The sequence below is a fragment of the Siniperca chuatsi genome, linkage group LG21 (assembly GCF_020085105.1).
Source record: "Siniperca chuatsi isolate FFG_IHB_CAS linkage group LG21, ASM2008510v1, whole genome shotgun sequence".
Taxonomy (NCBI): domain Eukaryota; kingdom Metazoa; phylum Chordata; class Actinopteri; order Centrarchiformes; family Sinipercidae; genus Siniperca; species Siniperca chuatsi.
In genome coordinates, this window is record NC_058062.1 from 25242625 (window position 1) to 25255158 (window position 12534).

The window sequence follows — 12534 nt, forward strand, 5'->3', positions numbered from 1 at the left end:
TTTGGCAATTGTTGGATGTGATACAGTGTAATTCTGTAGTTTATCTGCAAAGTCTATGAACTATACTGCAGACTGGAGTCACTAACAGTGACAGCCACAGTGACAGCTGTCTCATGTGAATGTGCAGATTGAATTTGCGTTGACACACCTGCTGTCTGAAAGTGGTGGTTGTAAGCCTGTGACATGTATTGTACACTGGGGTGGTTTGATTGCAAGGGGGCTGTGTTGAGGGTCAGTAGCTCCAAGTTGGAGTTCATATTAATTTAATAGTCTGAGTTCAGTCTTGTTAATGTATGAGGGTAAGGTGGATGCTAAGATCACCAGGCTAATCAGTATGCCGTTCACAGTCAAGCAAATGTTGCTGTGAACCACTGTAGTTAACAGGAAGCTGAGACTGACGGCAAGGCTCAATTTACCAGTTGATCTGTGTTCCAATTCTCACCCATGGTCAACAGCTTTGGGTAGTGACCAAATGAATGAAAAAAGATTGTTGATAGTGGCTGAAATTTGTTTCCTCCACAGGGTGTCTGCATTTACACACCAAAGTCTCACCTTATAAATTTTGATGTCAGTACAGTGTGTACACTTTAAGAGAAACCAACAATGAAGGGTAGCACACTAAAAGACTACCGTGTTGAATAACACTTGGTATATCCCAGATGCATTCCAGATGAGGTTACTAGCAGGGTGCTGAGCCTGTTTTTGTTGGGAACTCATTTCCTGGGAACTAGTTCTATTTCGTACGTGCACCACCCTCTCACAGGCTTTGCCATTGGTATACCCTCCAAGGCACCACCTTGGTACCCTGAAAATATATCTTTACACTCACCCCCCAATCGGGGGGTAGCAGGCACCCAATGCCCTCCCCCTATATAACCCCTGTGCCCATGCATCTTGTGGGAGAGACTGGCTAGCACCCCTAGCCGTCACTATCTTGCAGGTGCCTAGACTCAAAGTAGTCCTCGCTTGAGGACATGATAAAATCTACGGCAGCAGGGAAGGCTGCGGAGCCAACCCACTCGTGATCTAGCACAGGGGGTTTTACACCTACAGGTGTTTACAGGGGAACTGGGGAAACATTTATTCCCCACTGGCTGGCAGCTCATCGCCAAGCCTTGTCGGCTTGCTCATTGGATCTGTGATGCGATCCGCAGGTGTTAAGGGGTGGTGGGTTGCCTTCCCCTTGAGGATCTGAGGGCGCATTCCACCAGGGGTATCACTTCGTCCATGGCATTGTTCAGGGTTGTCTCAGTGGAGGACATTTGCCTGGCTGCCTTTTGGTCCTCTGGAGTAGTCTGAGGTGTTTTTTAGTTGGATGTAACTCCAGTGTACGTGCGGAGCCCTCTAACTACAAGCCCAACTGGCCCCAGTTTCCTGGTGGCTGTATTTCCAAAGGGAGACAACCTGCGCGGGCGCCAGGGTTATATAGGGGAAGGGCTTCTTCTTCTTCTTTTCCTTTCGGCTGTTCCCTTTCAGGGGTCGCCACAGCGAATCATGTGCCTCCATCTAACCCTGTCCTCTGCATCCTCTTTACTCACACCAATTAACTTCATGTCCTCTCTCACTACATCCATAAATCTCCTCTTTGGTCTTCCTCTAGACCTCCTGCCTGGCAGCTCCAACCTCAGCATCCTTCTACCAATATATTCACAGTCTCTCCTCTGAACATGTCCAAACCACCTCAATCTGGCCTCTCTGACTTTATCTCCAAAACATCTAACATGAGCTGTCCCTCTGATGTACTCATTCCCGATCCTGTCCTTCCTTGTCACTCCCAAAGAGAACCTCAACATCTTAAGCTCTGCTACCTCCAGCTCTGCCTCTTGTCTTTTCTTCAGTGCCACTGTCTCTAAGCTGTACAACATCGCTGGTCTCACCACCGTCTTGAACACCTTTCCTTTCATTCTTACTGATACTCTTTTATCACACAACACACCTGCTTGCACTCGCTTCTTCACCTCTTTTCCAGTCTCCATTGCTCTGAACCATTGACCCTAAGTACTTAAAGTCCTGCACCTTCTTCACCTCTGCTCCCTGTAACCTCACCGTTCCACCTGGGTCCCTCTCTTTGACACACATGTATTCTGTCTTACTGCGGCTAAGCTTCATTTATCTGTTTTCCAGAGCAGACCTCCATCTCTCTAGATTTTCCTCCACCTGCTCCCTGCTCTCACTACAAATCACAATGTCATCCGCAAACATCATAGTCCATGGAGATTCCTGTCTAGCCTCATCTGTCAGCCTGTCCATCACTAGAGCAAACAAGAAGGGGCTCAGAGCCGATCCTTGATGCAGACCCACCTCCACCTTGAACTCCTCTGTCACACCTACAGCACACCTCACCACGGTCTTACAGCTCTCATACATGTCCTGCACCACATACATACTTCTCTGTCTCACTCCAGACTTCCTCATACAATACCACAGCTCCTCTCTCGGCACCCTGTCATACGCTTTTTCTAAATCTACGAAGACACAATGCAACTCCCTATGACCTTCTCTGTACTTCTCTATCAGCATCCTCAAAGCAAATATTGCATCTAACTCTTTCTAGGCATGAAACCATATTGCTGCTCACAAATGCTCACCTCTGCCCTTAGCCTAGCTTCCACTACTCTTTCCCACAACTTCATTGTATGGCCCATCAGCTTTATTCCTCTGTAGTTGCCACAGCTCTGCACATCTCTACTGCCACCTCTCCTAGGCACTTCCATACCTCCACAGGTATGTCATCAGGACCAACTGCCTTTCCACTCTTCATCCTCTTCAACGTCCTCCTCACTTCACTCTTGCTAATCTTTGCTACTTCCTGCTCCACACCAGTCACTTCTTCTACTCTTCGTTCCCTTTCATTTTCCTCATTCATCAACTCTCCAAAGTACTCCTTCCATCTTCTCATCACACTCCTGGCACCTGTCAATACATTACCATCCTTATCTTTAATCACCCTCACCTGCTGCACATCCTTCCCATCTCTATCTCTTTGTCTGGCCAACCTGTACACATCCACCTCTCCCTCTTTAGTGTCCAACCTAGCATACAAGTCCTCATATGCTCTTTTTGGCCTTTGCCACCTCTACCTTCACCTTACGCTGCATCTCCCTGTACTCCTGTCTACTCTCTTCAGTCCTCTCAGTGTCCCACTTCTTCTTAGCTAACCTCTTTCTCTGTATACACTCCTGAACTTCCTTGTTCCACCACCAAGTCTCCTTGTCCACTTTCCTCTTTCCAGATGACACACCGAGTACCCTCCTACCTGTCTCCCTGATCACAGTAGCTGTAGTGGTCCAGTCATCTGGGAGCACTTCCTGACCACCCAGAGTCTGTCTCAGCTCCTCCCTGAAAACTACACGACATTCTTCCTTTTTCAACTTCCACCACTTCGTCCTCTGCTCTGCCTTTGTGCTCTTCATCTTCCTCACCACCAGAGTCAATTTACACACTACCATCCTGTGTTGCCTGGCTACACTCTCCCCTACCACTACTTTACAGTCACTGGTCTCTTTCAGATTACAATGTCTACACAAGATGTAGTCCACCTGACTGCTTCTACCTCCACTCTTATATGTCACCCTATGTTCCTGCCTCTTCTGGAAGAAAGTGTTCACTACAGCCATTTCCATCCTCTTTGCAAAGTCTACCACCATCTGTCCTTCTGCATTCCTGTCCTGAAGACCAAACCTGCCCATTACATTCTCATCACCTCTGTTCCCTTCACCTACATGCCCATTGAAATCTGCACCAATCACCACTCTCTCACCTCTGGGGATGCTCTGCATCACTTCATCTAACTCACTCCAGAATTTCTCCTTCTCTTCTAACTCACATCCTACTAGTGGTGCATAACCACTCACAACATTGAACATCACCCCTTCAATTTCCAGCTTCAGACTCATCAACCTGTCTGATACTCTTTTCACCTCTAGAACATTCCTCACAAACTCCTCTTTCAGGATAACTCCTACTCCGTTTCTCTTCCTATCTGACCCATGGTAGAACAACTTGAACCCTGCTCCTAGGCTTCTAGCCTTGCTACCTTTCCACCTGGTCTCCTGGACACACATTATGTCCACCTTCCTTCTCTGCATCATGTCAATCAACTCTCTAGCCTTCCCTGTCATAGTCCCAACATTCAAAGTCCCTACTGTCAGTCCTACATTCTTAGCTTTCCTCTTCTTTCTCTGCCTACGAACACACCTTCATCCTCTCCTTCTTCGTCTTCGACCAACAGTAGTCCAATTTCCACCAGTACCCTGTAGGTCAACAGCACCGGTGGCGGTCGCTGTTAACCCGGGCCCCGACCGATCCGGTACGGAAGTCATTGTCACGATTCGCATTTTTAATTTGGCATGTGTTTTACGTCGGATGCCCTTCCTGACACAACCCTCTGCATTTATCCAGACTTGGGACTGGCACAAGAAGACACTGGCTTGTGCCCCCTTGTGGTTGCATTATATATAGGGGAAGGGCACTGTCTCATAATACCATTTAGTACTTTAAGAGGCGATAGTCCAATAGTATAGCTCAGGCCTCCCCCGTAGTTTCAGCTGAGAGATGTGTGTGAGCGGCAAGTTCACTACAATACACAAGCGCTCTTAGCTTTTTTTAGTCTAATAAATAAACAAAATAACATCACAAAATGGCAAGAAAGGAAATATTCTTACACCTATTTTCCTTGTTAAATAGAAAAATACATCCACACACCTTCTGAATTCAAGTTTCTCTCTTTCACCGAACTAAGATCTTAATTGCCTTGTTAACTCATCGTAAAACATACTTTCAAACTCAACAGAAACCCAACGCTATAAATCACCTTGGTACTCTATTCCCTGTCGTCAAACTGGCCTCTGTTGGTTCTGGTCCGGCCGTGTTCACTGGGAGGTTGCTGAGCCCAGTACCGCTGCCCGGCACCTGCCAGCATCCCCCCCCCCGATGCACAGCTAACTGAGCTAACTAGTTAACAACAGTTAGCAGCAGTTATGACCTGATATGTGATATGCTGCCCTCTATTTTTTTGGAGTATGAATCGATAGGTGGAGAGTAGTCTTAATTCTTACACATTGCACCTTTTTAGCAAGGAGCTCAGACAACTAGCTCAGAACAGAAGTGTGCTCCTTCATGTTGAAAGGATCCAGTTTAGGTGGTTTGGGCATCTGTCCAGAATGCCTCACAGATGCTTTACCTGTGGTACCTCCACAGATAAGCATCTTCTGGGCACCGGTCTCCAGCTAGTGGAGGATCTCTACAGATATCCACATACATGTGCATCCATGTGCGCTTTCTACTCTTACCCTCAGTCCACTCTCTTTACTGATCTTCCCCATCCTCAGTTCTGGAGCTGCAGGGCAGAAAGGCCAGCCACCTCAACACATGGGAGGCTATACAGAAAGAAAACCTCCTCTCAGCTCAGAATAAGTGGCAGAGGGAGAGTGACACAGCACGACTTAAACGTACATCTGTCAAGTAAGTTGCCTCTGCTATTGTTGTGTTGTGTTGTGTTATGTTAAGACAGTGTAGTCCCTCATTTGTCCAGGAGTGTTCCATCGTAGAAAAGGTTTCAGTCGTAGTCATCTGGACACTGTTTTCAGAATGGGATGGGAGCCAAAACGTCTTGATTCTAAAAACAGTGTCCAGACGACTAAGACGAAGTATATAATGTTAAAAGATATCCTTCTCAAGGTTAGAACTGACCATTCATTTTATGTACAATTAAATTTGACTGACTAAAAGAAATGTGGAATATAGAGCCAAGCCAATACATCAACATTGAATTATTACATACAGTATATTGGTACTGGCGTATATGTCAACCAATAACTAACAAGATAATGTAATACAGAAATGACATATATGTTTGAGAAACAGTGTCCTTCCTTACATAGTTAGTCCACTGACACTGACAAGTTTATTTTTCCACTGTAAAAGTCCTTTTGTGACCATTCCAGCTTTCTGAACTGAGCTGAACTCAGAATGACATTCTAGCTGAGGTTTGCAGCTGCTTATTTGCATGTTTGTTGCAGGGTGGACAGCGTGCTTAAGCAGATGGCAGAGATCTGTGACCATGACCGAAAGTTGCGGCTGATGGAGACAGAGGTCAGCAAAGCCTTAATGCACATGCAAGAACAGAGCCTAATCTGTACCAGTCATCATCAGTTATATTACAGCCTAGAACCATATTCCAGTCTCTTTTCATGGCCAGAAAAGTCATAGTCTTTGTATTTAATTTAGAGATATCTCTTACAAGGAAACATCTATCGCAGAAAGAGGCTTTTAGTGCTTCTTTAGCCCAGTGGCCCAACTGAATATTTGACAGGTTGTCCATCTGCAAATCCAAGTCATTGCCTATCATCTTGGCCAGAATATTATTCAAAATGTTTTTTTCTATAGATGAAATGGTTAAGTACAGATCAAATATAGAGTCTACTTATTTTGACATAATACAGTAGCTGCTACTTAGTTTTATTGTGTCCAATCCCTGCATGTATGGGTAGATTGAGGTGGGTCTGTGGTATCTGGTATCTGTGTGTAGAGTGTGTGTGCATGGTGTGTCTGGTTTCTCTGCAGCTGTCGGCTCTGCCTGCTCAGCACTTATCCATCTCTGTCTGTGTATCTCTCTTCCAGCTGGAGTACTGCTGCAGCGCCCTCTCCTGGATGACGGATGCTCTGTCTCAGAGTAATCTGATAAAGGCCGGCCAGCCGCCACCCTCCGCTCCTCAGAGGTAAAGTCACTGGACATCTAATATGATGTGATGAAAAAAAGAAATAATTTAAAATGTGATGAAACTTGCATTAAAATGGGATGGGAATATAACACTATATTATAACAACTTGTTGCATAATACAATTTTCAGATTGATTATTAGGTGTAGACACATACTAATCTTCCAGAGGTGCATGGTGTGTAGCATTTGGACCAGCCTTGTATTGTTTTTCTGTTCTTTGCTGCCATAGAGAATTGTTCTTTTGTCTCATTTCAGGATCCTACTTGGGATTAATAATTATTTTTCTTCTGTTGTAGACCTGACTCCACTGTCTCAAAGTTGACTGCCTGAACTCCAGGATCATACACACACACAGTTTACTCAGGGCCATTATGTCATAGAGCACCTTGTTTGCTATTCTTCTTATCATTTCATTTGTTTCACTTTGTTGATTTCAGTTTTTTTTTTGAGGTGTATTGTAATTAGGACAAATAATATGCTGAGGTAAAAGTATCATATGTTTTTTTTTTTTACAGTGCTGGCATGCATTGCTTTCTGCTTTAGTGCCTGTTTGGATCCTACTACTAGGAGTCGCCAAAGTCTGAAATGTTCAAATCTTACACAAGTAAGGCTTTACAGGTCTGAGCATTAAACAGAGCTTTCACTAGCTTGGACCACACCATCAGCAGATGCGTTTAAGTGATTTATTGACGAAAACGAACGATTATGAGTGAAGCTTGAACTCGAATACTTCTTCTGTCTACTGCTTTGTGGGGAATCCCTGATGGACCCCCCCTCCCCTGGGACCATACAGAGAGTAGCAAGGAGGGGACAAATAGAAGAAAGACCAGAGAGTGCCTTGTTAATGTCTGCTAAGTTGATTAAGTAAGGCAATTTTGACCATTAATAAGATAGAATGCTGTTACATGATCACAACTTTTTCAGGGGAGAGCAACCTGCACTCATTAAAGCTGCACTAATCAATATCTTTATATTAACAATGGATCTAATGACTATAATGTGAAAGGGGTCGCTCGTAATGACAAATCCACAAAGAATGACCAACTCTGTTCCCCTCAACTCTACAGAGCTTTGTAGCCTCTTTTAGCTCATTGTTTTGGTTTTGGTTTCTGGTTCTCAACCTGCTTTTTTATTCACCTTATTTCCTGCAGCAGCAGGCAGCTGTTTTCAGTGAAATAGCTCTGATAAAGCCACTGTAAACTACCTGTTCAGCAGCAAACAGCAGACAGACACAATTAGAGACTAGCTGGTGAACATAGTGGAGCATTTTGCAGCTAAAGCAGAACTATACCAGGTCTCAAATTTCTTTCACAGTACATATCTTTGTGTATACCACTTTCTATCAAACAAGGAGATAACAGACAGTCGCTAACCTTGGTGATAATGAGGCTGCACTTCCTGTAGCTGATTCATAATAAAAACCTTCCAGTGGTTCAAAAAGCTTTCAATGTGAAGCAGCAGCAGAAAATGTTCAGTTTAGCAGTAGCTCAACAAAGCAATTCCAGTTGCTGGAATTGCTACAATGGTACAATGCTACAATGGTAGCTACAGCAAAAAAGACAAAAAAAAGTGATGGCCACTGCATGTGTGACAGTGGATCTGTCAAAGACTGTACGCAGCTCCTTGTTGGACAATTGGCTCCTGGTATGTGTGAACAAGCACTGAGAAGGAATGGACATGATGTCACTTTAAACACAAGGTGCCACAGTGACTGAAGTATATGTCCAGACACAACAGCCAACATCAGCCATCTATGCATTCACATGGAATAAAAAAACATTAATAACCTACTAAAAAGCACTCAGTGAGGGTTGGGGGTCTTGTGGAAAACTATTGTCATTGCACACCCTGTACAGCAAAGTATCTGAAAATATCACATCTCTGTTTAGAGATGTGATATTTTTTTATTGGGTTGTCATGATTTGTATATTTTTCCTTTTTTGTAAACCAATATGTACCTCTGTTTTTGTTTTTGTTAATGACTCATTCAATATAAATACTGTAGGTACTGTATGTTTCAATATAAAGACTGTAGAGAACTCAGATTTTATTCAAACTGCAATAAAGTCTTAATAAACAGAGGATTTTGTCTATACCGTTCATCTCTACAGTACTGCCTAAAACCACCTGCTTTAGTCCACAATATAATTTGTAATTTTTCATACACAATTAAACAAATGCATGGGCTCTCTCTCCCTTCCCGAAAATGTTCCCAAATGTATGTCTCCAATATACAGTATATGCCATATGGTTTAAAATTTGAGGCCTGTCCAATATGGGGAGGAAACACAATTCCTTCCCAACACAATCTTGATATTTATTTATTTGCTCCTCAGGAGAGGAAGAGAAAACAAGGACTAGCTGTAGCCTCACACTAGAGTCTACATCAAGCCCAGCAGCTCTGTGACTGTGACTTAGCAGGTAGAGTGGGTTATCCACTAATCACAGTCTGTCTGTCACGTTACTCAGTATTGAATGTAGGTCACCTGCATTTTGACAGTGCTTTCCTATAGAGCAGATCTAGACCATCATTTATATAATATTACTTACAGAGACTCAACAAATCCCATCATGAGCAAGCACTTGGCGACAGTGGCAAGGAAAAACTTCCTTTAAGAGGCAGAAACCTTGGACAGAACCAGACTCAATGGTGGGCGGCCATCCACCGCTGCCATGTTAGGTTTTGAGAGAGAGAGAGAGAGAGAGAGAGAGAGAGAATACAGTAGCACAATGCAAATTCCACATAGAATTTTAAAATAATAATGTAATGGTAGTATTAATATTAATTAAATAATAATAGTAATAATAATGATAATGATAATTGTAATAAGAAATAGTAATAGTAAGTAATAAGGAAAAATAATGACAGTATTAGTAACAGAGCCAATAACAACAACTGTAGTAGCAGTTGTCGAGCAGGAACACGGGGGCAGCAGGTGGCCCACAACCACAGATCCAGTCTCTGCAGCTCCGGAGGCAGAAATACCTGCTGAAAGCGACAGAAGGAGAGAGGAGAGAGACGAGAAAGCACAAAACTACGGGAGAGAGAAGATGTCGAGTTAGTAACATGCAGTAATGGGATAAAAATGCATACAGATGGAGAGGGAGAGAAGGAAAGAGGTGCATCATGGGAAGTCTCCCAACAGTCTAGGCCTATAGCAGCATAACTAAGGGATGGTTCAGGACTCACCAGCCAGCCCTAACTATAAGCTTTATCAAAGAGGAAAGTCTTAAGCCTGCTCTTAAATGTGGTGATGGTGTCTAGTCCTCCCGAACCTAAACTGGGACCTGATTCCACAGGAGAGGAGCTTGATAACTGAAGGCTCTGGCTCCCATTCTACTTTTGGAGACTCTAAGAACCACAAGTAACCCTGCATCCTGTGAGCGCAGTGTTCTAGTCAGGTAATAAGGTATTATGAGCTCTTTAAGATATGATGGTGCCTGACCATTAAGAGCTTTGTAGGTGAGGAGAAGGATTTTAAATTCTATTCTGGATTTTACAGGGAGCCAGTGCAGAGAAGCTAAAATTGGACAAATATGATCTCTTTCCTAGTTCTTGTCAGTATAGTGCCACAGCAAAAGTATCCGTAGAAAAGAATTGTTTGTTCATTTTCAGCCAGCACTACACTGGAGCTTTAAATTATAATTCTAACCCCCTAATGCACACACACACACACACACACACACACACACACACACACACACACACACACACCAGTCCCCTTAGGTAACTTTATCATGGAAAGTGATTTCCCCCTTTAGACAGTCCTTACATGGAAAGGGCTTGGGTTGGATGTGGCACTGGATCAGATTCAGGGAGGCAAATGAATCCTGCTGGGGAATGTCAGATCTGGTTGATGAATGGGCCTATGCAGTGCATTTGCTGTCATCTCTTCACCTCACAACACCCTATCCAACACCTTAAATAACACCCATTCTTTTTTTTATACCCAGACATGTTGGAATTAATTGAAGTCCTGTGTTAGGGTCTATACTCAGGTGTCAGCATCTGCCCCAAGCTAAAGCAGACAGGCAAAGTGTTGCACATGCATCAGCTATTATTCCAAACTGATGATGTTTTCTTTAAGATGTTATGGGGAGGAGGAATTAAACAGTAGCGTTAGTTAACTAAATGAGTCAAGTGGGTCAATGCAGGCAGAGGCAGTGGTCCAAACTAAGAGAGAAGAAATGTCTTTGGCATGTCTGAGCTCATCTCCACTTTCAGCCACTTTGCAGTCTTCATCTCGATCTGATCTCCTCTCTCTTTCTGTCCTTTGCTCTTTCCAACTCAGCTGTTTCTGACTGCCACTAGTCTATCATCATTAGAAACTTCATTATGAACTTGTTCTCAAACCTATGCGGTTGTATCAAAGAGTATGTGCTATCTAAAACTTTAAATAGTGACTGATAATGGTGATGATGTAAGTTCTAATAGGTTAATACAAGCTTAAGTCTCCTATGTTAAGTGTGCTGGGCTGGGCTGTGCAATCATCTACTGCAACTATTTTATTTGACTTAGGGACTACTTGAGAATCTAGGACAGATCTAGAACAAATCACAGGCCTTCGCTTTTTCCCAGTCCTGGTTGACCGGAAATGAAAATCAGAGCAAGTTCTAGTACTCATGATGTTATTGACTTGGCTACAATATGCACAAAGATTATGGATCATTCAACCATTATTGCTTTTTACAATAACATCAGTGAGACCTTTAACAAAACTAGACGCAACTGACCAAAAATATCTAATGTAAACTTAGCCAAAAAGTAAAATTACAGGTGTGGCATTTTTGTTTTTATTTGCCTTGAATAAAAATATCTAAGTTTTAAGTAGCATGTTGTGTTTTCCTTAGCATGTATACAAAATAGGGTTAATGAAGTGAGAACATTCACTGGCATCACAGCAGTTTGCAAAAACAAGTAGAGTTAATGTATTTATTGACTCTAGTCAAGTTTGGTTTAGGAGTTGTTTCAGAGGTTCCTGTCATTGACCTCTTTCTTCATGCATGTGTAGGTGAGAATTGACAGAGGGTGTGGGATACTGTGCTGGCCCTACACAGACAGAGCCAGGGAAGCTCACATTACACTGACTCTGACAGTGTGTGGTTTTAAATAGAGTGGTTGTCAACTCCTCATTGCACAAATCCATCTATTTTGGGGGCAGTGTGTAGGGGGGGACAAGTAAATGGGCTAGTGATCAGTGTCTGGGTTTGGCCTATAGCCTTGGTAGTACATACACTCTGGCTGCATCAGCATGATGGCAATACTGGAGGTATGTATATAACAGAAGTTGTAAAAACATGTTTTGAAAATGGTCCAGAATAATGATTATGAAGACCAACAGTCTGACCCCTACATGCTGCAATGTTCATAACTCTTCACAATATGATAGTGTTGGACAGAATGCACAACAAAGTGATGATTAAGCTATGCTTAGAGCTAAAAATGTTTCTACTGAGGGCAGTGAAAGGATTTGTACCCTTAGGACCATTAATGTGCTCAGCAAATTTGCCCATTAGATCATGGGTTATCACAAGCCAGTGACTCTAGGAATTAAGTTCCATTTGGATGATCGTGCAGAGCACCACTGATGCTTAATGTTAAGTGCCAATGCAAGTAGGGTAACCTTTATGTAGCAAGTAATGGGGTCAGTACACTGCAAACAAAGTCCTTTTTATATTCTACAATATTAAAAAAAGACTTTAGAGAGGACCACAGCAGAGGAAAAATTTGTGTAAACTGACAACATGACATTCGCAGTCACTTCACACAGTGACTGGCCAGGTGTGTGAAGGTGGGAAAAAAGAGAGCCCT

At 43.2% G+C, this 12534-nt stretch overlaps 1 protein-coding gene across 2 annotated transcripts in view; it reads left to right on the forward strand.

Moving 5' to 3' along the window:
- Window positions 1-8804, forward strand: part of trpm4a (transient receptor potential cation channel, subfamily M, member 4a) — a 60055-nt gene extending 51251 nt beyond the window's left edge. For both annotated transcript variants that reach the window (XM_044181470.1, XM_044181471.1), the window contains 4 exons: window positions 5331-5463; window positions 6021-6093; window positions 6622-6719; window positions 7019-8804. In XM_044181470.1, coding sequence (XP_044037405.1) covers window positions 5331-5463; window positions 6021-6093; window positions 6622-6719; window positions 7019-7052 — 338 coding nt within the window. In that variant the 3' untranslated portion in view covers window positions 7053-8804. The remainder of the gene's footprint in view (window positions 1-5330; window positions 5464-6020; window positions 6094-6621; window positions 6720-7018) is intronic.
- The last annotated feature ends 3730 nt before the right edge of the window (window positions 8805-12534 follow it).